Here is a 26,031-nt window from a genome sequence, read left to right as displayed (position 1 = left end):
TTAGATATGGACACAACCACAGATGTACAGATTAGAGATTTAGTCATCACAATCTAAATGTGTTAATGAAAAAAAACTATCCAAAAGTGGCAGGCAATTACAAACATTTCTGTGTGTTAATTTTTAGACAATTTTCTAACTTGCATGAATATTGTAAAATTGGGACATTTTGCAATTTCAGCAGTTCTAAAACAGCTGAGATGTGCACAACTAGAGAAGAAATAAAAAGAATTTTGAAGATTTTGTGCAAACCTAGGAAACTATAACAGCTTACAGTATAAGAAAAGCATTTGATTCAACACTGTTATTAATATTAAGGTTATGTATGACATTTACATGTATACTGGAAGCTCTCAGTCAAAACATAAATGTTGTAACATAATTAAATTATTCAAGAGACAGTAGTGTTTGTTCTACTTAAAGGGATAGTCTAGTCAACATTAAACTTTCATGATTCAGATAGAGCATGCAATTTTAAACAACTTTCTAATTTAATCCTATTATCAATTTTTCTTCATTCTCTTGGTTTGAAGCGCAAACGGTTTTGGACTAGCATAATCATTAAAGCTATTTTCCTTTCGCTGATATAACAAGTGGAGCGAAATTGCAATTGCGCTAACGCAATCACCCTTTTACGCTTCAATCCTTTCCGCTGTCTCAGAGCTGTGGTAAACTGTTTTCCGAAACTAAAAAGTTGCACAAAACACTTCAAAAATACATTACAAAAGTACAATTACACTCATGTTAACACAGTCTAATAAAAAATATTTAAAAAAATATTGCACACAAAGTTATAAGAGATCAAAGATATGAACACAAATGGCTTTAACATTGAGACACATACATATACATTGCTAAAGATGTATTTGTATGCATTTCTATATATATATGTTTATATATGTGTACATATATTAATGTATTTATATGTTTATATATATTTTTACAGTCATATATACACATATAAAAACATTAATAGATATGCACACACATATAGAAATATATATAAGGGCATTATAGCCCTTTGCCATTAAGCAGATAAAAACATAATAAAACATTTATGCAATATTCATATTTAATAAAGATTTTAACCATGTATTTACTGTAAATATTTCACATTTACTATGCGCAATAGGTTTTTTTTTTCAACAATTTTTTTCCCAATAACTTCTATGGGGAATGCGAAAAGGCGATGGAGTTTGAGCGATCTAGGGTGTTAGATTTTTTTTCAATTTTTTTCTCTCCATCGATCTCTATGGGGGAATACAGCCACGTGCATACAAATACTTAAAGGGACAGTAAAGTCATAATTAGACATTCATGATTTCTGAAAGGTTTAGCTAGGTAAGCTTAGGAGCAACAAAGAACCTAGGTTCTAGCTGCTGATTGTTGGCTGCATATATATACCGATTGTCATTGACTCGCCCATGTGTTCCGTTAGAAACAAATAGTGCATTGCTGCTCCTTCAACAAATGATACCAGGAGGATGAAGCAAAATTGATACTAGAAGTAAACTAGATCCCTATAGCCATGCTTACATCATGCATTAGAAAATGTCAAATTGTGCTCTCAACAACACATGCAAGACAAACACAAAGACCTATTTTCTTCTTGGTTTTGCTACCACAAACTCACCCCATTGGAACAACTATGCATCATGCCCATGTCCCCTAAACACCTGATATCACTGATATATAAGATTCTAATAATTTCACAGGACGAGACACTCCCGAACTACACAAAAGGCATGGAATAGGGAACTAGACTCAGAAATAGAGCACACATGGTACAGGACAAACAACTCAAACGTCAGTGCCGATGGTACCTGACCCCAAAAGGCTATACAAATGTTTCACAGCTCTTAATGCAAAATGCTGGAGGGGATGCGGAGGCGAGGGATCCCTGTTGCATATCTGGTGGTCCTGCCCAAGACTACAGTGCTATTGGCAGGAAGTCCTTGGCACCATTTCAGATCAACTGAACATAATTATACCCAATTCCCTAGAGATTATTCTATTCCTCGCCTTGTCCAAAATTAAGGACGCCAAAAAACTCCCCAAAATCTGGAAATCCCCATATGTTCCAACTATAAACGACTGGAAATCCCAAGTAACTGACCTACTATCCCTAGAGCGGTACCACTACCTCAAAAACAAAAAGATTGAATCACATGAGATGATGCTGGCCATATGGAACAACATTCCTTTATAACAGAACTTACCATCAGACTGAAATGAAAAAACTCTGTTTTATGTTTTTTTCTCGCTCTCTTTCCCTCTTAGCCCCCCTTTGTTCTTCTTTCCTTCTCCTTTTCCTTCTTTCAGTTCCTACAAATCTTTATACAGTCTACCTCTGCAAAACTCTGTTTCCCATTAGTTTATGTACATCAACAACCGTTGTAATTGCTTGTCTGTCTCAACTGATATCCATTTATGTACACTTGCATATAAATTTCATTAAAGCTTCATTAAAAAAAAGAAGTAAACTGGAAGTTGTTTAAAATTGTGTGTTCTACCTAAATCATGAAAGAAAATTTTTGGGTTTCATGTCCCTTTGTTAAGCAATTTTTTTAAAAAAATACTCCGCCATTTGTAATCTAGCCCTTATTTTTTTATGTAACTAAGTTATGAAGTTAGGTGGTAGGTTCCCATGTTGTTTGAAGGAGGACTTGGAGCATTGATAAACTGGGAAATACCCTTTCTCGTATCTAGAGAGTAGGATTAAAGGGACAGTAAAGCCAAAATTAAACTATCAGGATACAGATAGAACAAGCAATTTTAAACAACTGCCCAATTTACTTCTATCAAATGTACTTAATTATCTTATTGAAAAGCATACCTAGGTAGACTGCACTACTAGGAGCTAGCTTCTTAATAATGGCTGCACATATATGCCCTTGTCATTTGTTCAACTGACGTGTTCAGCTACCTCTCAGAACTGCATTGTTGCTCTTTCAACAAAGGATACAAAGAGAATGAAGCAAGTTTGATAATTTAAATAATTTGGAAAGGTATTTAAAATTGTATGCTCTGTTTGAATCATGAAATTTGGCGTTTCATGTCTCTTCAACTTTCAGGAGAGAGTAATGCAACCATATGGTAAGCTTCCTCCTTTGCTGTTTGTGTATCAACTAATTCTTTTATCAGTGAACCCTTCATATAAAATTATGCTCCCACATATTACTTCAGGATTTGTGCATATCATCCTCCATCTTCAAATCATTAATCATTAATGTAAGGGAGAACCATCTTGACCAAATTTCTGGGGCTACTTGGACCAACATTATCCTGGGAATAAAATAACTATATAATTGTTTTGATATAAATAGAACTTTGGGTAAAACGTTGTTCAGGAGTAAACCTTTTGCATGACCTGATGCTCTTGCAGAAAGTAAATATCACCTCTCTACCTTTAAAGCTGTAGATGTTAAGTCAACCATTGAATAGTTTCTTATTGTGTTATGTCCTTCTAGATATATGTTTTTGTTTTGTTTTGCTTTGTTTTTTAAACAACTAGACACATTTTTTTTTAAGTCAAATCTAACCAGTGATTTATAAAATGACGTTTTGAAAACTTTGAATATAACTCTCATGGGGGCTGTTTAACTATTTGCCTGCAGGCAGTTTGCTTCCTTTATTAACAAAGTAGGCTGTACAGAAAGTCAGATGCCCTGATGTCTGCCTCTTTGACTCTAAGCATAATGTGCTCAAGCACTAGCATAAGTAATCATAATGGGGACAAACACGCTAAACAAGAGCACAGGAGAGCACTATGCTTAGGTTCAGCTGGGCAGGTAATACAGCATCTGATTGGTTGTACCACCTGTCATATAAATTAAGAAATATCTGCCTAAGATGGTGCAAGTCAAAGGAAAATAGACACCCACAGAGGTACAAAAGTTTTATATAGTAAGTGCTTTCAAACTTTTCTCTGAGAGGTTCTATGGACTGCAATGTGGAAAATACAGTATAGGTTTACTGTCACTTTAAACTACCTGAATGAATGATTCCCACATTTGTATTAATCTTTTATTGCAGTTGGTAGTTCATCTTGTGTTTAAAATCACGTAGAGCCAATATGTCGCTTCCACTTTGTTTTAATGCATTAGCTATATCTAAATAATGAGCTAACTGATTCCTTATAAGAAAAGAATTGCCAGAGTTTGGAAATGATTCAGTTTAGTTAGGAAGTGGCAGTCACTGGCAGGAGTAAATCAGGTAACTGGGTTGATTTATCCCAGAAATAAATTTAATTTGAATAAACGCTATATTTTTGTATTCATTGTGTGTAATCTTGCATGAACTTACTTAGGGATGTATTGTGGCTTGTGCCTAGCACAGCAGGATTTTAGTTGGTGGGCACCTAATTTTGTAAGTTTGGTTTCATCATATTTTGCAGCTCCCATGCTCTCCATTGGGAAAGAAATGATTTATAACTGGTGTAAAGGTGGCTGACAGGAAAGGATCTTCAGTTTAGCTTGCTATTCTGTGTGTCTGTCAGGAATTAGTGAACAATTACCTGCTTGGTGCGTTTGGGAGAAACGTATTATAAGATTTCTTAGTGCCTAGGGCAGCACTAAACCTAAATAAGCCCCCTATCCATCTTATTTTTCTAATTTGTTTTATTTTTCTCTACAAGTTCTTTTTTTTCAGAGCACTGTAATTCCAAATTGTATTCCTAAATTATATTGAATGCAATTACTTTGCTTTTTTCTTTCTTTAATTTGTTGAGTGTTTGGTGACTTCAAGTACACTAAAGTACAAAAGAGTATAATCAGAGCATATTATATCGCTATATTCTTCTGCTAATGGATTAATAAGCGCTAAGTCTAAGCTTCTTTGTGTTGTGCTAATAATTGGCTTCAAATGTCAAACTTCCTCTGCAATAAAAACTGCTGTCATGTTTTAACAAGATACCTGGTGGACACTGTCTAAATAGATTTATGTTTTTGTGCATTTTCTTTTATAGACAATGAGGAGAAATGGAAATCCAGCAGCTCGGTTTGCCATGGTTTAGCAGAAATAAGCTCATTCTTTTCCAAGTCTGAGGTTGCATTAACTGCAATGATTCCAGCAGCTCTTATCAAGAGCACAAATGGAACCACAATTACAACTTCTGAATCAGAAGAGGAAAAAGCCAAGAAACTGCTGTATTGTTCTCTATGCAAAGTAGCTGTCAACTCCTTATCACAGTTAGAAGCCCACAATACAGGTCATTTGAATATTCTACTCACAAAAAGTGCATCATGTAAATAAAAGAGAACTAAATGTGTTTTATTATTATTATTTATAATATTATTACATGAAAAGTTATGTTAAAGCTGTTTATTTTCATTTTTAAACGTACAGGAAATGCAAGTTTGTACACAACACATGAGATTGCTCACTGGCTATTAATGCCTTCTCACCCTTCGTATGTTCTATGCCCTCCTAACTGAACTGGGCTTTAGCACCCTTAGGACAGTATAGAACGTCCTAGCCATTTGACTGTACTGAAGCCAAAGGAGCTTCCTGAATAGGATTGTGGGCTGGAGGGGATGCCAAGCGTCATAGGAACTCCCCCCTGACACGATCCCATCATTGAAATCACAGGATCGCATAAATGATTGTGTGATTTCAATTTTTACTTATTTGTTTACATTGGAACTTTGTTCTGATGTAGACAAATAAGTCTGGGCAGGAAAGGGTTCAAGACAACTCCCACATAAAAATATAAGTATATGTTTTTCAGCAAAGGAAGGGCCATTAAAAAACTAATATGTTCTAAGATGCTGACTTTTAGATACAACAAATAAAATTGGTCTTAAAGGGATTATGAACCCAATTTTTTTTCTTTCTTGATTCAGAGCATTACATTTTAAGCAACTGACTAATTTACTCCTATTATAATTTTTTCTTCTTTCCCTTGTTATCTTTATTTGAAAAAGCAGGAATGTAAGCTTAGGAGCCAGACCATCTTTAGTTCAGCACCTGGATAGCGCTTGCTGATTGGTGTCTAAATGTAGCCACCAATCAGCAAGCACTACCCAGGTGCTGAACCAAAAATGGGGTGGCTCTTAAGCTTACATTCCTGCTTTTTCAAATAAAGATACCAAGAGAATGAATAAAAATTGATAATAGTAGTAAATTAGAAAGTTGCTTAAAGGGACAGTCAACACCAGAATTTTTGTTGTTTAAAAAGATAGATAATCCCTTTATTACCCATTCCCCAGTTTTGCTAAACCAACACTGTTATATTAATACACTTTTTATTTCTGTGACTAACTTGTATCTAAGCATCTTCTGACCACCCCTAATCACATGACTTTTAGTTATTATCTATTGACTTGCATTTTAGCCAATTAGTGCAGTGTCTGCCACTAGCCACGGGCGTGATCACAATGCTATCTATATGGCCTACATGAGCTTGCTCTCCCCTGCTGTGAAAAGTAAATAAAATAGAGGCGGCTTTCAAGGGCTTAGAAATTATCATATGCACCTTCCTAGGTTTGCTTTCAACTAGAATACCAAGAGAACAAAGCAAAATTGTTGATAAAAGTAAATTGGAAAGTTGTTTAAAATTACATGCCATATTTGAAAAATTTAAGATTTTTTTGGACTTGACTGTCCCTTTAAACATGCTCTATCTGAATCATGAAAGAAACAATTTGGGTTTAGTATCCCTTTAAGTTCCTATTAAACATTTTGTACTGAAAAAAACTATATCTGAAAATGGCACATTTAATTAAAGAAAACACATTTACAGGTGTGATGCCAGTTTCCAAACCAAAAATAATTAACATCTGTTTCAGAATTATAATGCAAGTTCATGTTTGCTGCTAGATAATGTGTTTGTAAAACTGATTTATGACCTATATGTGTGAAACATGTATTGTTTTTCTCATGGTTTATAAACGCTTAGCTAAACTGTGTTCTAACAAATAAATTAGCTCACTTTGAAAATGAGCTAAGAATCAAAACATTAGTAGTGATGATAAAATATTGGAAGACTAATCTCACAGAGCAGCATTGCATACATTTGCCAGGATACAACAGCAAGAATTGCTGCATTTTCACTTCTAATAGTAACTATCAATTACCCCATTGCAATACATCCGAATACCTAGGCCTTCATGGGTTCCACAAGGTTTAGAAACTTGAAGCCATTCCATTCTATAGAAGACTCCATGATACCCACTTATCTCAAACTTTTCAACTGCATTTGTGGAGCAGTATGACCAGAGCTCCCAACCTTGCTGCATACTGTGGGATTTACTGCCCTTCTGTTTTTACCACAGCTTTCCCTTCAGTGCAAACTCAGTCCATGGTCTTCCCTACCCCTTACATGGAATATCATTGACTCCGCCCTGTTGTCACAGGTCTGCCCACAAAACACTTGCTGCTCCGCCCATAAGACCTCCTAAAATACGCTAGACCTTCCAGTCTCAGGAAAGGTTTGCCTGTATGTAACACCTCTTATACGTTGAATGGGGGCAATCCAATAGCAATGTTCCAAATTTAAATCCATCAGAATACACTTTTCCAGCATCTTGGTCTTGGACTTCAAATTTTATAACTTTGTTCTCTTTAAAACCAATTTTGTCCTGTTTGGAGCAGCATATTTTCGCTTTTCTTAATGTTAAAAAAAAAAATAGTATGAAAACAATATTGAGAAAAAATATTGTTCAAGTCACAGTTTTAACTGATGGATCTTTCACTAAAATTATATATGGAAAAAAAGCAGATTTGGAAACAAAATAAGTGAATTGTTTAAATGTCAATTATAAAATACGTGAAAATAAAAATGAGTATGTTATTTGCACAAACATCATTAATATATATTCATCACGATATTCATTAATATTATTTAGTTATAAATTATCTTTTGATTCTGTAAAACTCCAAGCGAAAAATCATCTTGTATGGAATTGCACAGATTCTAGGTCCAGATTACGAGTGGAGCGCAAACATGTGCACGTAAGCAATATCAGGTGTTTTTTGCAGAATAAATAGTGCTTGTATTACAAGTGTAAAGTAAAAGCGATCGTTTGAATGCAATTCAAGATAACGCTCATCTGGTTAGCGTGTCCTCAGAGCTGTGGTTAACTGTTTCGCTAAACAAAAAAGTGTCACAAAACACATAAAAAATGCATTATAAAGTACAGTTACACTCATAATAACACCATTAAAAAAAAAATTCTAAAAAATACTGCACAAAAAAGTTATAAGGGGTCAAACATTTGAGATCTCAGGTGCAAAGGTCTTTAACATTAAGATGCATACTAGTACATGTCTAAAGATGTATATGTATATAAATGTCTATATATGTGTACATATGTATTTATGTATTTATGTATTTATATGTGTATATATGTATTTACAGACATATATACACATAATACATATGTATACATATATATAGACATATTTAGAAGTGCATTGGAGCCCTTTGCAGTTAAAGGGACAATCTAGTCAAAAAAAAACTCATGATTTAGATCGGGCTTGTGATTTTAAACAACTTTCCAATTTACTTTAATCAGCAAATTTGTTTTGTTCTTTTGGTATTCTTTGTTAAAAGTTAAACCTCTTATCTCAGTACATTTTGACAGTTTTTCACAGTTAGACAGTTAGATAGTTGGTGTGTGTCATAAAGATAACATTGTGCTTACTCCCGCGGAGTTATTTAAGAGTCTGCACCGATTGGCTGCAATGCAAGTCTGTCAAAAGAACTGAAATAAGGGGGCAGTCTGCAGAAGCTTAGATTCAAGGTAATCACAGAGGTAAAAAGTGTATTAATATAACAGTGTTGGTTATGCAAAAAAAGGAAATGACTAATAAAGGGATTATCTATCTTTTTAAACAATAACATTTTTCAAGTAGATTGCCTCTTTAAGTAGATTAAAACATATAAAAACATATTTATACAATATTCATATTTAACAAAGTGTTATACTATGTATTTACTGTAAATATTTCACATTCCAATGTTCTGCACATAGCAGAATATGTTCTATGTATTTCTAAATAGATATTCCTATATATATCTATACAGGTATACCTGATTCATACAGCGGGTTAGGGACCAGAGCCCCGCTGTAAAGTGAAAACCGCCTTAAAGTGAAATAACGTGGTTTTAGCTTTCTTTTCACTTGCCACTGTGTTTACAAACTTAGAAACATGTTTTAACTAACATATTTTTAGGGGTGCAATAGTGCTAGTGTTAGTTTAAATTAACACTCGCACAGCACAGTATTCAATTAGTATTCAATAAAAACTATACCTGTCAATTAGTAGTCAATAAAAACTGTACCTGTAAAACAGTGACAATTGCTGTAGTAAAATTTGCCAGACTATAGCACTGAGACACAGATTGCACTGAAATGCTGTAAACAGAGTGAACTGCGCATAACAAAATGGTGCCAGTCACTTTTTTCGCAATCTCACAATGAGTACAGCACTGTTTCAAAATCCTTGGAGGTTGAACTTCAGCTCCATAAATCGCTATATTAGCGAAACGCTGTAAAGTGAGGTATACCTTTACCTATATTTATGAATAAATACAAACATTGAAATGTGAAATATTCATATTTTTCATGTCGGGTTAGCGCACATGAGAATATGCAATCGGGTTTGCGCATGAGTTTTTGCTCTATTGACTTCTATGGGGGAATAGGTTATCGCACACACAATATTCTAAGTTCCGCTTTTTGCATGCATCAAGTTAGCGCTAGATCAATAACTTGTTACTTTCAACTCATAATTTGAGCACAACTTGACAAGCGCAAAAAAGTTTACTTCTAGCGCAATTAGCTCTCTAGCGAAATAGCTAAATAGTGCTCCACTTATAATCTAGTCCTTAGTATGTTGCACATTCACAAGAAGAAATCTGGCTCTGAAAATAGCCGAATGCTGCTGGCATATGCTGCATTTGTTTCATAACGAATGCTTCGAATGCCCATCCCTATTGAAAAGCCTGCAGTATACATTGCTTATAGTGTTTCATGGGTTTAACTAAACTCTCCTGTAATATCATTTTCTAAATAAGATACAGTGACTTTTACAAGCAATCAATATTGTTTGTACAATATTACACAGATGCACACAGTCTTCAAGGGATATTAAACAGTAAACGCATCCTAGACATAATGATGTATTTAAAGCCTAAGAAAAATATGTAGATGGATATTTTTACAATTATATTAGTGGTTTAAATATCTAGATATCACTGTAATGGTTTTGTTTCTATCAAGTAATGGGCACGGCCATCTTTGTACCTAAAGGGAGATTTTGTTTATATAAAATGCTTAGTAATGTGCAATGATGCAACTTTTAAGTATATTTTCATTATTTATTTTCCCCCTTTTCATGTAAATTAGGCTTGAAATTTAAAGATTTTTTCATTCTCAGAATTTGAAATGCACCTGCTGGCTTTTCACAAATAACTCTGCTACATATCTGCACTTAATTGGCTTTATCAGATAACAACTGCTAAACATTGCATTTTATACTGACTTTATGAACATGACTAGCCTTGCTGACTGCAGACTCAAGCCCAGATTGGCTTCTACAAATAAGGCATAATAATTGCAGTAAAAAGGGTGTTAATTTAAACGTTTAGACTTGTCTGATCATTTATTCTGTAGCAACACAACATAAATGTCTTGTAATTACAAGGTGTTTACTGTCCCTTTAAGTTTTCTATATACCACTTTTCTGCTGAGGACAATATGGGACAGATATAACTCAGGCAATAAAATATAGTTTGTAAACAGAGCTTTGTGGAAACCCTGTTAGATAATTTCTTTAACAATCCAATGTTCCACAAAGCCTTTTTTGCAGTCTCTTTTATTTCCTGTTCTATATCTTTTACTAATGAATCTCAGCAGGAGAGAGAGATAAATAGAAAACTTAAGTTTAATGATGGCGGTATAACTTTATAAAGACTTTGTGGCATTTAGAAAACAAACACTACATTACAGGAAAGTGGGTCAAAATAAATAATATAATATATATTTCAAAGTGTTTTAACTTCAAATAATTAACTTTTTGATATTACAATCTCATACTGTTTAATATCCCTTTAATAGAATCATGGCCCCTCTAGTTCACAAAGAAGCTCTGATGGATTCAAATTTTTTTATTTTATTTTAAAAGGAAAGGCTTAAAGGGACAGTAAAGTCAAAATTAAACTTTCATGATTTGTATAGAGCATGCAATTTTAAACAACTTTCCAGTTTACTTCTGTTACCAAATTTGCTTTGTTCTCTTGGTATCTTTTATTGAAGATTAGAACTATGTAGACTCATAAGAGCTCAGGAGTGTGCATGTGTCTTTAGTACTTTATGGCAGTAGAGTTTTGCAACATTATTTGTAGCTTTGTAATAGTGTGTTGCAACACACTGCTGTCATAGGTTACTAAAGACACATTTACACTTCTGAGCTCTTATGAGACTACCTAGTTTTACTCTTCATTAAAAGATACCAAGAGAACAAAGCAAATTTGATAACAGAAGTAAACTGGAAAGTTGTTTAAAATTGCATGCTCTATACAAATCATGAAAGTTTAATTTTGACTTTACTGTGCCTTTAATCCTATATAATAAAAGGCCAAGTGTGTTTGTCCGAAGCTGTCATGCGCAGTAGAGACTGTGCGCGAGGACAAACACACTTGGCCTACCTCACATGGCATCTGGTGTGGAGTGGGCATGGCCGGACGGGCGTGACGTGGGCGGGGTCGGGCATGACGTGGGCTGGGCGGGGCCGGGTGTGCCATGAGACATAGAGAGCTCTAAAGAGGGGGGATAGAGAGTGCAGAAGAGGGGGGATAAAGAGAGGGGGGAGAGACAGCAAAAGAGAGGGGGAGAGAGAGCAAAAAGAGGGGGGGAGAGAGAGAGCAAAAGAGAGGAAGAGGGACAGCAGAAGAGGGGGAGAGAGAGCACAAAAGAGGGGGAGAGAGAGCTCAAAAGAGGGGGAGAGAGTGCTCAAAAAAGAGGGGGGAGATAGAGAGAGCATCAAAGAGGGGGAGAGAGAGAGCTCAAAAGGGGGGGGAGAGAGAGAGCGCAAAAGAGGGGGGAGAGAGAGTACAAAAGAGAAGGGGGAGAGAGAGCGCAAAAGAGATTGGGAAGAGAGCGCAAAAGAGAAGGGGGAGAGAGTGCAAAAGAGAGGGGGAGAGAGTGCGAAAGAGAGGGGGGAGAGAGAGCAAAAGCGGGGTGAGAGAGAGAGCTAAAGAGAGGGGGGAGAGAGAGCAAAAGAGAGGGGGGAGAGTGCAAAAGAGGGGGGAGAGAGCACAAAAGAGAGGGGGAGATAGCACAAAAGAGAGGGGAAGAGAGCACAAAAGAGAGGGGGAGAGAGCGCAAAAGAGGGGGGAGAGAGCGCAAAAGAGGGTGGAGAGAGAGCAAAATAGAGGGGAAATACCGCAAAAGAGAGGGGAAAGAGCACAAAAGAGAGGGGGGAGAGAGCGCAAAAGAGAAGGGGGAGAGAGCGCAAAAGAGAGGGGGAGAGAGCGCAAAAGAGAGGGGGAGAGAGCGCAAAAGAGGGGGGAGAAAGCACAAAAGAGGAGGGATAGAGAGCAAAAGAGGGGGAGAGAAAACAAAATAGGGGAGAGAGAGAGCAGAAGAGGGGTGGGGAAGAGAGTGCAAATGAGAGGGGGGAGAGAGAGGGAGCAAGGGTTGGAACCACGGTACTTTAAAAAATTGGCCTGTGTACACGAGCTTTAGGACTAGTTTGTAATAATTTGGCATAACAATTTACATATAAATGTGAAACAATTTTTATAGGGTGACTAGTTTTCACACATAATAAAACTGAAGTCTGTTTAGAGCGTTCTAATTCTGCCTAAGCAGCAAACGGTTAAAGAGTGTGTTTCCAGTATTCTTCTAGCTTTCTGATCGAACCTCTAGAATTGTCCTATTGCTACTTACCAGCATTATTCCTTGCAGCAATTTCTGTCATTTGTCACTTTAAAGGATAAACAACTCAAACCAGCATTTGAGTTAAAAATATATAAAATAGTGTGCAAAAGTGAATTATCACAAGGCAGTAACTGACAAAGACAAACAAAATATTGAAGTCACTATATATTAGCCCATGATTAAAATGACAGAGAAAAATGCTGTAACAACATATCTGCTACCTTCTATGTATTTAGTTTTTTCATTTTCCCCCTCCATTGACTTTTTTTAGACTTCAAACCCCGCCCCAGCACCACCTTCTTGTCTCTTTTTCTAATGCTCCTTTTGTCTTTTTCTTTAACCCTCACACCACTCTCTCACTCACTTTTATCCTCTACCCTTTTCTCATTTCACTTTCGACCTTAACACATTTCTTTCCATATCTATTTATAGATTATCAAGTCTATTTTTCCTTTTATTGACTCAATTTCTAAATCCCTTTTTTGTTTTATAGTCATTCCATGAAACATTGTTTTGTAAGAGAATGAATATGTCTTTGTATATACTAGAGATGAAAAGCATCTGCTTGTTGCAGCTCTGAGTGTCATTATGTGTAAAAAAACAACGACAAAAACAAACGCATTGAAGCTCACCCAGTCTGCTTAATAGAGACAGAGCGCCCAGGCACAGAAGGGCAAAGATTCGTTTTTAGATGATTTTATAAAAACTTTCCTTAGAAATTCAGTCTCTAATATTATTATTCATAAAAGTAATTGAACAATCTTTTAACACAAATGGATTTTAACTATTTATTTATTTATTTTGTTCAAAGGTTCCAAGCACAAGACTATGCTAGAAGCACGAATTGGTGCTGGTCCAATCAAATCGTATCCCAGGTCCGGGTCTCGACTAAAGATTCTAAATGGCAGCAAAGGTTCAGGATTACAGAACAAAACATTTCATTGTGAAATGTGTGATGTTCATGTGAATTCAGAAATCCAGCTAAAGCAGGTAATTAAATCCTTAAAGATTGGCATTTAGGAATAATACTGCTTTAACATTTACTACTACGTACACTTCTGATTTTCTGTTATACCATCTAAGTGAATGCAGAAATTCTTCTTGAAGGAGAGGGATATTCCTCACAAATCTGAAATACGCCAAAGGCATTTTACATTTTATTATAATTATGTTTCTAACACATTTCTATTTACAGAAAAACCGTCTAGTAAAAGTTATCTCTGCTTGAAGGGACATTAAACTCAAAATTTAACCGCACAGAAAAATGTTTAAAGGGACATGAAACCCCAAATTCTTCTTAAATCATTTATTTAAAATGTAGAATTTTAAACAACTTTTCAGTTTACTTCTATAATTAAATGTATTTTGTTCTCTTGCTATGCTTTATTTAAGAGCAGGTAGGTAGGCTCAGGAACTTACACATGTGTGGAGTACTATATAGAAGCAATTATGCTAGATTGATTTTTTACAATCTTATACATTGTGCAAACACTGCTGCCATCTAGTGCTCAAAAGCATTTTTGCAAAACAGCGGTCATACAGTTCTGAAGACATGTGCAACCTATCTACCATTGTATTCTCTTTAAAAATCAATACTATGAAAATCAGGTAGATTTATTAATATAAGTAAATTGTGAACTTTTTTAAAAGTTAAATCATGTACCTAATTTACCACAGTAAGGGAGATAAGATAAACAAATAAAGTCCAACTATGATAAACACTGATTTTTAAATGCCCAACAAATGCAGATTTTGTGCCAGGCTGAATATTTGTAAATTGGGCCAATACTATTTTTCAGTCATACCATAAGAGGATGTTAAGACTAATGCAAACCTCCCAACTGACCCAAATATTGCAGTATTGTCACGGGTTGGGAGGTTTGACTGCTGAACCGTTACCTCACACAGGTTCCCCTGTCAGGGCAAACATCCTGGTTTTCAGGAACACACCAGACTCCACCCAACCCTGCTCACAACATGTTATTTTAATACTTGAGCTTAAATACAGCAAATTGTACATTTAAAGATTCCATTAAGAAACATCTGAAATAAGAATTTCTCTGTTTGTTTCTCATTTGAGTAAGAACTTTCACTCTGGCATGAATGTGGGTTTGGCTAACTTCATTTGCTTAATTTAAAAACTTTATATAACATATAAAATGTCCTTAACCACTTGCAGCCAAGCAGGTAACACATAACATTCTATATTTTAACCAAGAACACAAATAACTACACTACGTGAACCACAAGTTTTTGTCACGTGTGTGAGCTGTAACTAGGGTGTAAATGGACAATCTGGGTATGTGGAGTCATGATACAACCTATGATTTGATCCCATTGCCTACAGCCTTGCCATTTAAAGGGACAGTCTACTTGATTTTTTTATTGTTTAAAAAGATAGATAACACCTTTACTAGCATCCTATTCTGCAGCTTTGCACAACCAACATTGTTATGTTAATATACTTTATAACTTCGAAGTTTGCCTGTTTCTAAGCCCCTGCAGGCCACCCCTTATCTCAGTGCGTTTTATTAGCTTTTTACAGCCAGATAGTGCTAGTTCATGTGTGCCATATAGATAACATTGTGCTCATTCCTCCAGGAAGAATGATAAGGGTAATACAAGACCCAGCACTAATTGGCTAAAATGCAAGATTGTAAAAAGCACTAAGATAAGAAGTAGTCTGGATATGGCTTCCGTACATGAGCTACATGCGCCTCACCGGAAGTGACGTGAGTGGAACCACGTGGTAGTGAACAAAGAGTGCAGCCGCTCCAGCCACTACGGGATTTAGCGGCCTACTCCGCTTCAATATGATTGCGAAGAGCTACGTGGAAGAGAAAGGCATACCGAGTCCAAAGACTTCCAGGTTGGCGGCCCGCCCGGGAGGTTTCCGGTAGAGGCATTCAGGACACCGAAAACAGCTGGACATACCCTGGGAGGGTAATTGAAGGACCGGATTGGGGTGCTGTTTGCCGAGGCGGAGGTGGAGTGACGGCAGGAAGAGGGGCCACGGCCCCAGGTTGAAGCAACCTGTTGAGTCAGAGTCGGCTATACCACCAACTGCCCCTAGTCAGAGAACCAGGTGCATTACCAGATCGCTCCGTAGTGGCGCTACTCTTTGGTGCCATTTTTCATGGAAGCACGGCTCAAGTGGAAGAGCCTCTGGATTTAGAGCAAAAACCTGCATCCAAGTTGGAAGCTTAATCGTGGCCTACACAGCCTGACTGGCCACAAGTACAGGGAGGCAGGATATCGTAGAGGAGAGTTAACCTAGTCTGTATCATCAGGAGGATGGGGAAAAAGGCACAGGCTCTTAAACTGTGAATATAACAAACTCATTGACATTTAAGAAGTAATATTGAGCTGATGTATTGAGCGCCAGAATCTGGCACTCCAAAAACCCATAATTTATACTCTGTGTGGTGGAGTCCTATTATAAAAGGAAAAAGAAAGGAGAAGGAAAGGAAGGAAAGAAGGAGAAAAAATAAAAAAATCTGTATATTAAAGACTCTCCTAAAAAAAAACAGGCTTAAGAACAAACGCAAATATCTTTCCTTGATAGCCCTAAGCATCACAGGGCAAAATTCTATCTGGTCTTCCTCTGCATGTCATGCATATGATTGTGTTCTGCTCATTGGATTCATTTTATACAAATGCCCCCCTCTATTCCTGTATGATTACAGTGAAGACAACTCTGCTGAAAATTGCTTTACTCTTGAAAGCTTCCAGGGGACTATTTACTAGTGAAGCATCTCATTGTTTTAGTAAATAGATGGACACTGTCTGCTCTAATCTTGGTTGAAAGACGCTCACACAACATCATCAAGTCTTTTAGAGCTAGCAAAAAGTTATATTATGTGTTGTATATAGTTGACTAGATTATCTAGTTTAAAGGAAAAAGAGTTCTAAAAAGGGGGCCATATAAGGAATTGCTATAACATATAAGCTATTGATAATAATGGCGTAGCAAGGTAGTTTGGTTTTTCTTTTTTTTTGTCTCTTTCCCCTCTGGCCCGGTACTTAGAGGTAGCGCTATTCAAGGAATCCCTATGGGGACGGCACACTAAGGAAGTATTCTACTTAATGTATGCATGTGGCATGCTCTTACTATGTTTAAAAGGCACTGGTGCAACCCCTCTGAATCATTCTAAATTACTAAAAAGTTTGTTGTACACCACCTGCTATATATAATTTGCTAGATTGACTGGTTCAAAGGAAAAAGGACAGGGAAAAGTTTGCTAAACTAGGAATTACAATATACAAATAAGCTATTAAAAGAAGAATCGTATATTGTTGCTATTTTATTTGTTTCCCCTGTTACTGAAGGTATAACAGAAGTGTACAACTATTCAAATATGCTTGGGTTTTTTGTTCCCTAGGTAATGAGGATGACTAAGTTAAAGATATCCTTAAGAATTGATATAACTAAAAGGACAATATATTAGAAAATACTTTGAAAATAACTACTCTCTGATCTCTAGGCATAATTCAATCGGAACTTTGTCAGTTAAAGTCAAGAGAGAATTCACTTAAAGCATTATTTCTATCAAAAGAAAAGGGTATTGAATTACATGAGCTATAAAGTAAGAAAAAGCCAGAAAACAGAAACACAATAATTATTTTAGTTTTGCCTTCTCTTCTTAGAAGGGAGACACTACTCTATAACTCAGCCTGTTATAATTCAGATAATTAAAAGATAAAAACATCAGAAATATACTTAAGTACTACGGTTGTGACCAAGGTGACACCACACCATAGACTTGGTTGGAAGCCTAAGTTTAGTTCAGATATACCTGAAGTAAAGTTTGTTGGGGTTTTTTTTCTTCTCCCCTTACACGTGTCCAGAGACCTGTATCTCCCATCACCTGTGCCCCATTTTTATACGCATTCCTTGCATCATTTTTCCGTTCATCAATACACAACATATTTCTTCACTTCTCACTCTCCTTAGGGAGCTTGATTTCTACACTTTTTCTTTTCTCTCTCTCACCCCCCCCCCCCACCTGCCCGGGGACCTGTATCTCCCATCGCCACCATCTGTGGCCCTTTCTAAAATGCAATCCTTGCACCATTTTCCCTATACCAATACACAACACATTTTCTCACCTCTCACTTTCCTTAGTAAGCTTGACTTCTACACCTGTGTCGTTTCATCTTTGCCTTATCACTACATACTTGGCCCCTCACAATACACACACTCTCCCTCCCTTTCACATCCAAGTCAGGTTCTTTAAATATGCCACCAAAGTCTCAAGACACCAGAGACAAAGATAAAACATCTAACTCCAATACTAGCATTCAGCTGGACACTCCTCTGGACCTCTCTGATACTCTTATGGCTAGTCAAGGCTCTCAATCTTTAGCAAAAGAAATATCAGATTTTATAGCTCCCCAATTTGAGGCTTTAAAACATGAACGTGAATTAATTCGCCCCCAACTTGATAAATTATCTCAGAATTTATCTCAATTAACTGGAGATGTCCAAAAGTTTAACAAAAGATTGAGTGAGGCAGGAACACAAATTTCTGAATTAGAAGACAAATCCAATAAATGAGAAAAAATAAACCAACAGCAAGACTCACTGATTTCAAAATTACAATCTAAGATTTTTGAGCTTGAGGACCGCTTAAAATGTAATAATCTACAGATTATTGGTATTCCAGAATCAATTCAATCCACCAGCCTCATCAATTTTATATCTGAGGAACTTCCCTCACTTTTAGAGATGTCCAAAAGTAAAACTCCAATAATTATTGAAAGAGCCCACAGGATTGGTCAGCTGAATAGAGAACAGACAACAAAAAATATCATAAGACCAGTAATTGTGAAAATGGTAAGCTATCAGGACAAGTCAGATATTTTATTTCATTACAAAAAAAAAGAGAAAAGAAATAAAATTGGGTGAAAACCGTATACTCATTTTTCAGGACTTCTCATATGAGACGTCTTTAAGTAGAAAGGAAATGGCAGGTATATGCTCTAGTATAATACAGACTGGCCTGACAGCTTTTTTGATTTATCCTGCCATACTGAAAGTTAAAAAGAGGGAGAAATATTAACGTTTACCTCAGCGGAAGAAGCATAATATTCCTCAAAGAGTTATAACGGTTAAAAATGATTTAAAGGGACAGTATACACTCATTTTCATAAAGCTGCATGTAATAGACACTACTATAAAGAATAAGATGCACAAATACTGATATAAAAATCAGTATAAAATGGTTTAAAAACGTACTTAGAAGCTCTCAGTTTAGCTCTGTTGAAAAGCTAGTTGGAAATCCCACTGCAAGACACTCCCCCCTCCCCCTTCTTTTGCATATGAAAAGACCCTTTACACAAACAGGAGCAAGCTGGAGAAGGTAGCTGACGGTATTCAAATAAAACTTTGGGGCTTGGTTAGGAGTCTGAAAATCAGAGCAATGTTCTTTAAAAATAAGCAAAATTATACATTTTAAAAAAAAAAAAAAACTTATGGGCTTTATAAATAGATCATCTACAAAACATTTATGCAAAGAAAAAATGAGTGTATAATGGCCCTTTAATAGATTGTGTTTCTTTGTTTATGCAACCCCTCCATTTTTTTTTCTTCCCCTCTCTCTTTTCTCTCTGCATTTGCCCTACCTCCCCTCCCCACTCATAAGTATTATATCAATATTACATAGAATATGACTTTAATAAATGTGGTTTCTTGGAACAATAGAGGTGTGGCGTCCCTGATCAAAAGAAAATTGATTTTGATCAGTTTAGGAATATGTCCAAAAATAAAAAAAATACTGGGCTGTGATCTCACATTTGATCTCCAAAATATTGAGTCTCAAGATTGAGACTAACATATTAGATATTATCTTTTTAAAAAGTAATGAGGTGGGACCTAGTAAGGCAAAATGTATCCATTTCATTATATTATGTATTATGTGTAATTTTCTCAAGTTGTAAGTCACAGAAATCGCCCAGTTTCTAAAAATTATTAGAACTTGTTAAAAACAAAATGATAATAGAACAATTTGATATTAGCTATAATAGCATGACGGAGGTCCCTAAATTTTTTGCAAAATGGGGGGGATTACATTAGATCTCAACCGCCAGTGGTACAAAAACAAATAATTAGCCCATTTATAAACACAAATAATCTACAGGAAGCCATTCTTAGAGGAGAATTTCACATAAATGAATGACACTATCAAAAGGTTAATTTAGAAGGGGTTTTGGGGTAAGGTAGGGCAGCCTTTTTTTTTTCTCTCTTTTTCTTTCTTCAATCTTGTTTTTTTTTTCTACCCTCAATTTATTTATTTATTTATTTTATTGATTGATTTATGTGTGGAACTCTTTCCTTTCAAAGAAAAGGAGGAAAAATCTCCAACACTGTAATTTCATGTAATATATTTGTATTTTATGCAATGTTTCTGACCAATAATGATTAATCGGATGTATATTAAGACAATTGATAGATATATTTCAGTCTTAGCATTTAATTGTGGACATTACTGATATTTATTGTTTTCTTTTTTTTTCTATAGCTATGTTTAAAATCCACAGTCGGCACCATAGTGCCTGTAAGTCCTTTTCTCGATCTCCACAACACCCTGCGTGGTGAATGGGAGCAGAAAAATGTTTCTTTTGCACATTTACTGTTACATTGTTGGTATACAAATAAAGGAAATTAAAAAAAAGATATGGAGCAGTCTGTATATTAATATAACAATGTTGGTTATGCAAAACTGGGGAATGGGTAATAAAGAGATTATCTATATTTTTTTAAACAATAACAATTTTCAAGTAGACTGTCCCTTTAAATGCACACACTAGTCCTCAGATGAGATCTACAGCCTAGTCAGTAGTCCATCAAACAAATGATAAAATCAGCTAAGTGTGCAGTGTTTATACATATAATTTACTGGAAAGCCAGTTGAAATACTGGACTGTTTGTTTAAATACTAGACTTATGAAAACCCTCACACTAATGCATGCCTATTTAAAGGGACAGTAAACACAATGGGAATTTAAAGCGACACTCAAGCCAAAATTAAACTCTTATGATTCAGATAGAGCATGCAATTTTAAACATCTTTCCAATTTACTTCCATTAACAAAATGTGCACAGTCTTTTTATATATACACTTTTTGAGTCACCAGCTCCTACTGAGCATGTGCAAGAATTCACAGCATATACGTATATGCATTTGTGATTGGCTGATGGCTGTCACATGATACAGGAGGAGTGGAAATAGACATCACTTTTAAGCTTGTCAGAATAAAACCTACTACTCATTTAAAGTTCAGACTAAGTGCTATTGCATTGTCTTTTTATCATGTATTTGTTGATTATTAAATATACTGTATTTACTGGCCCTTAATATAAACAGTTAAGTTATGCATAGTGAAACAACTTTCATTCTTTATTTTATCCACGTTTCATATAATTTAGCTATGAAAATTTTGGATTTTCCAATTCTCTGAACTAAAAAAGCTCACAGGCTAACCCTGATACACATCTTTCTCTAATTGGCTTTACCAGCTAGGAACTGCAAATGACTGCACTTCATACTAGCATAATGACTGTGGCTAACCTTGTCAGATGCAGTCTTATACCCAGACCGGCTCCTCCAAATGAGGAAAGTTCTGGGTGGAGTTTGGCTATTGAAAAATAATTGCAGAAAGCAAGATTTTAAAGGGACACTGAACCCAATTTTTTTCTTTCGTGATTCATATAGAGCATGCAATTTTAAGCAACTTTCTAATTTACTCCTATTATCAATTTTTCTTTGTTCTCTTGCTTTCTTTATTTGAAAAAGAAGGCATCTAAGTTATTTTTTTGGTTCAGGACCATGGAAAGCACTTGTTTATTGGTAGGTGAATTTACCCACCAATCAGCAAGAACAACATAGTGTGTTCACCAAAAATGGGCCGGCATCTCAACTAACATTCTTGCATTTCAAATAAAGATACCCAGAGAATGAAAAGAATTTGGTAATAGGAGTAAATTAGAAAGTTGCTTAAAATTGCATGCTCTATCTGAAGTTGCTTAAAATTGCATGCTCTATCTGAATCACAATAGAAAAAAATTGGGTTCAGTATCCCATTAATTTGTTTTAAACATGTTTAGACTTGGCTGATGTGATTTTATATGAAAGACACCAAAAAGGTCTTTTAATTACAAGTGGAGCGGTAGTTTGTGCTCCCGCTCACACGTTTATTTTATTTTGTAAAATAATTTTTATCAGATAGTGTTCTAATGAATATAACTGTACTTTTAAATGTAATTTTAATCTTTTTGTGCAACTTTTTAGTCGAGCGTAACAGTTAAAAAGAACTCTAATGTTGTGACATTCCGACGTGTGTTTAATTCAGTCGCACTCATGCAAACGCGATTACTTTCAACTTGTAATACGCACGCCAGTTCTGCACTCGCACAACAATTAGCGTGCCACTCGTAATCTAGCACAAGGTGTTTGCTGTCTGTTTAAGAAGGAAAACAGCCGGTATAACAAATGTCTAGAAGAGCCCTGATGGTGAAAGATTATTTATCATGCACGGTTCAGCTTTCTGTGTAGATGCCAACAAAATGTGTTTCTCTGACTCCAGTATTTGGAACTAATTGTGTGTTACCTAAAGGAGTAAATTATTGGTGTACAACAAAATGAAATGTGTTCCATAAGCTGCAAAACACCACAGCTAGGCCAAAACAATTATTTCTAAAATGTATGTTAAATATTATAACAATGTGAACATATTCATTTATGTTTAAAGGGACATAAATCCCAAAGTTTTTCTTTCATGATTCAGATAAAGCATGCAAGTTTAAACAACTTTCTAATTTATTTCTATTATGAAATATTATTTGTTCTCTTGTTATATTTTGTTAAAAAGCAGGGATGTATGATTAGGAGCGTGTGTCTAGTGGCCGCAGTTTTACAAGAATGTTATCCATATGCAAGTGCACTATATGCAGCACTATTCCCTGCCATGTAATGCTCCAGAAACCTACCTAGGAATCTCTTCAACAAAGAATACTATGGGAACAAAGCAAATTTGATAATAAAAGTAAATTGGAAACAAGTTAAAAAAAATTGCATGCTCTGTCTGAATCACAAAAGGATTTTTTTTTCTGTTTCCTATCCCTTTAAACAGAGAATTCAATAACAAAAGTGCAGAAATGGGATTTAATATTTTAACACCTTAATGACCAGCGATGTACACTGTTCGTCTTTCAATAGCGCAGTCTCGTCGCCAGCTTTTTTAGCAAGCCTTCCGGAGGGAGGATCTAATAGCCCGGTCTTGCAGCTTGCAGCAAAACCCGCGCTTTTATAGCCACACAATCACTTAACGACCAGCGACATTCAGAGTATGTCGAGCTCGTTAAGGGGTTAATAGTCAAATTATAAATACAGACAATAAGTGATCTATTTTTTTTAATTTAAAACTGGTTAAAGGGACACTGAACCCAATTTTTTTATTTTGTGATTCAGATAGAGCATGCAATTTTAAGCAACTTTCTAATTTACTCCTATTATCAAATTTTCTTCATTCTCTTGCTATCTTTATTTGAAAAAGAAGGCATCTAAGCTAAGGAGCCAGCCAATTTGTTGTTCAGACCCTGGACAGCACTAGTTTATTGGTGGGTGAATTTATCTACCAATCAGCAAGAACAACCCAAAAATGGGTCGGCTTCTAAACTGACATTGTTGCTTTTCAAATAAAGATTCCAAGAGAAGGAAGAAAATGTGAAAATAGAAGTAAATTAGAAACTTGCTTAAAATTGCACGTTCTATCTGAATCACAGAAGAAAAAAAATTGGGTTCAGTGTCCCTTTAAACTTGTATTGAAATTTGGAGGAAATGCAAATGTGTGTATGAATAGTTCCTAGGGATGAACTGCCCATTGGTTAATAAAGGCAACTCCTATAGCTCTGTATGCTTGCAGGAACAAGCGTGAAAACAAAAAGTATTTGTTTTTTTACAGAAAATACATAGAAAAACACACATACACGTTATAATTACCTCTTTTAGATTAAAGAAAATAAATGAATGTCCCTTATGTCCGTTAATTATTTAACTAATTCATTGTTTGCATTATTTTGTGTACTTTCTATTACTGTATGTTTTTTTTCCCCATCCTGGCAAATGAAATCTTTAGTGTATGCCACTAGAAAACAGCAATAACTTTTACTAGAAGTATTTTTGCTAATTTAAGTTTATTGCAAATATACTTCTATTTCAAATTTAAATGCATCATGCACATTTCAGTTTTGACCTTTATGCATTGCAAAAAATCTGCATAGAAAAATAAATGCTTTAAAAGCATTTAAAACTGTAATTTGCTTTATTTTGCAGTCCACGAACATAATTCTTAAAAAAATCTCTTGAGTTTACCTTATCTCATCTGTAGTGACCAGGTAGGGACAGATATAAATGATCCACTACTGTGATTAACCAATCACTGTGTAGCATGTAAGAAAGTTGTGGTTCTGAATTCCACAGAATACACTCCAGTCTCTCAGGAAAAGTGTGTGTGTGGGGGGGGGGGGGGGGAGTATAGTTTCCAGTGTATAATTACAAGGAACGTGAGCAAATCTAACAATGAAAGTGTGTATGTTTTACTATGCATGAATAACAATTTTATTTGAACATACATTTTGAGATTAGTTCATTCCCTTGCAGCAACTGATACGATGTGTTTACTTTTCAGCACATCTCCAGCAGAAGACATAAGGACCGAGTAGCAGGCAAGCCCATGAAACCTAAATATAGCCCATACAACAAACTGCAGCGCAGCCCTAGCATTTTAGCAGTAAGTCATTTTCCATATTTAATACTTCATTAGACACTAAAGGTTTGTCCAAGTTATGAATGAGAATATTATTTGCCATTACATACACTTGTATTTACTTCCATTATCAAATATTGCACAGTCTTTTTTATACACACACTTTCTGGGGCGCCAGATCCTACTGAGCATGTGTACAAGTTTACAGGTTATACGTATACTACTTTGTGATTGGCTGATAGCTGTCACATGACACGGGGGCTGGCAAATGCAGAGAAAAAAATTGTCTAAAAAATAAATCTACTACGTATTTGAAATTCAAACTAAGTGTTGCATTGTCTTTTTATTATGCTCTTGTAAATTATGCAATTCTACTGTATTCAGTGGTCCTTTAAACTTTCATGATTCAGATAGAGTGCTCAGTTTAAAAAATAAAATACAGTTTACTTCTATTACATTTACTTTTTTCTCTTCAAGGGACATTAAACCCAAAATCTTTCTTTCATGATTCAAATGGAGAATACAATTTTAAAAAACTTTCTAATTTACTTTTATTATCTAATTTGATATTATTTTCTGTGGTGGCTACACATAGATGCCTCATGTGACTGGCTGACTCATGTGCATTGCTATTTCTTCAACAAAGGATCTCTAGTTTGCATTAACCTTGGTAACAACTTTACACTTGCCACCAATCAGCAAGCGCTACCCAGGGTTCTGAACCAAAAATGGGCCGGCTTCTAAGCTTAAATTCCTGTTTTTTTCAAATAAAAGATACCAAGAGAACGAAGAAAGATTAATAATAGGAGTAAATTAGAAAGTTTCTTAAAATTGCATGTTCTATCTGAATCATGAAAAAAAATTGGGTTTAGTATCCCTTTAAGTAATAATTGAGGTAGGGTTAGAACAACAATCGGCGGTACCTCATGATGCATGTGTATTCACACATACTGAGGAATCAGGTTCCTCCATTAGCTTAGAAACAGGAGCAATGTCCACAATGTCCTCACTGGAACCAGCCTGGGATCATCATGTGCCACTAGCGTTGCTTGGAAGCAGGCGCAATATTCAGAATCTCCTCTCTATGGTACATGAACCATCAAAGAGACCCACAACAGGCTGAACCACAGCTGTGGTTAAAAAATGGTTTATTAAATAAAAAAATAAACACATTTTAATTAATCATGAATAAGGCAGTATATAAACCTAGTAAAACAATGGAAGACTATAACACTTTACAGCAGCTAAATTGGTATAAAGTGCTGCTCAGTTTTTACACCAATAAAGTAAACTTGGCCAATGTTTGTAGCAATTTTATACATATAGTGCCCCATGTATCAAGTGGCGCGCGGACAAGTTTCTCAACTTGAGAAGTTGT

The 26,031-nt window shown here is 35.5% G+C and overlaps 1 protein-coding gene across 3 annotated transcripts in view; it reads left to right on the top strand.

Annotated features, from left to right (window-relative positions):
- ZNF385B (zinc finger protein 385B) overlaps positions 1–26,031 on the top strand; it is an 826,323-nt gene that overhangs the window by 778,996 nt on the left and 21,296 nt on the right. For all 3 annotated transcript variants that reach the window (XM_053698515.1, XM_053698516.1, XM_053698517.1), the window contains 3 exons: positions 4,967–5,209; positions 13,699–13,877; positions 24,576–24,677. In XM_053698515.1, the coding sequence (XP_053554490.1) occupies positions 4,967–5,209; positions 13,699–13,877; positions 24,576–24,677 (524 nt within the window). The remainder of the gene's footprint in view (positions 1–4,966; positions 5,210–13,698; positions 13,878–24,575; positions 24,678–26,031) is intronic.

This window comes from Bombina bombina, chromosome 1 (genome assembly GCF_027579735.1).
Source record: "Bombina bombina isolate aBomBom1 chromosome 1, aBomBom1.pri, whole genome shotgun sequence".
NCBI lineage: Eukaryota > Metazoa > Chordata > Amphibia > Anura > Bombinatoridae > Bombina > Bombina bombina.
The sequence above is the reverse complement of the archived record's forward strand: the minus strand, read 5'-3'. Positions and strand labels throughout refer to the sequence as shown.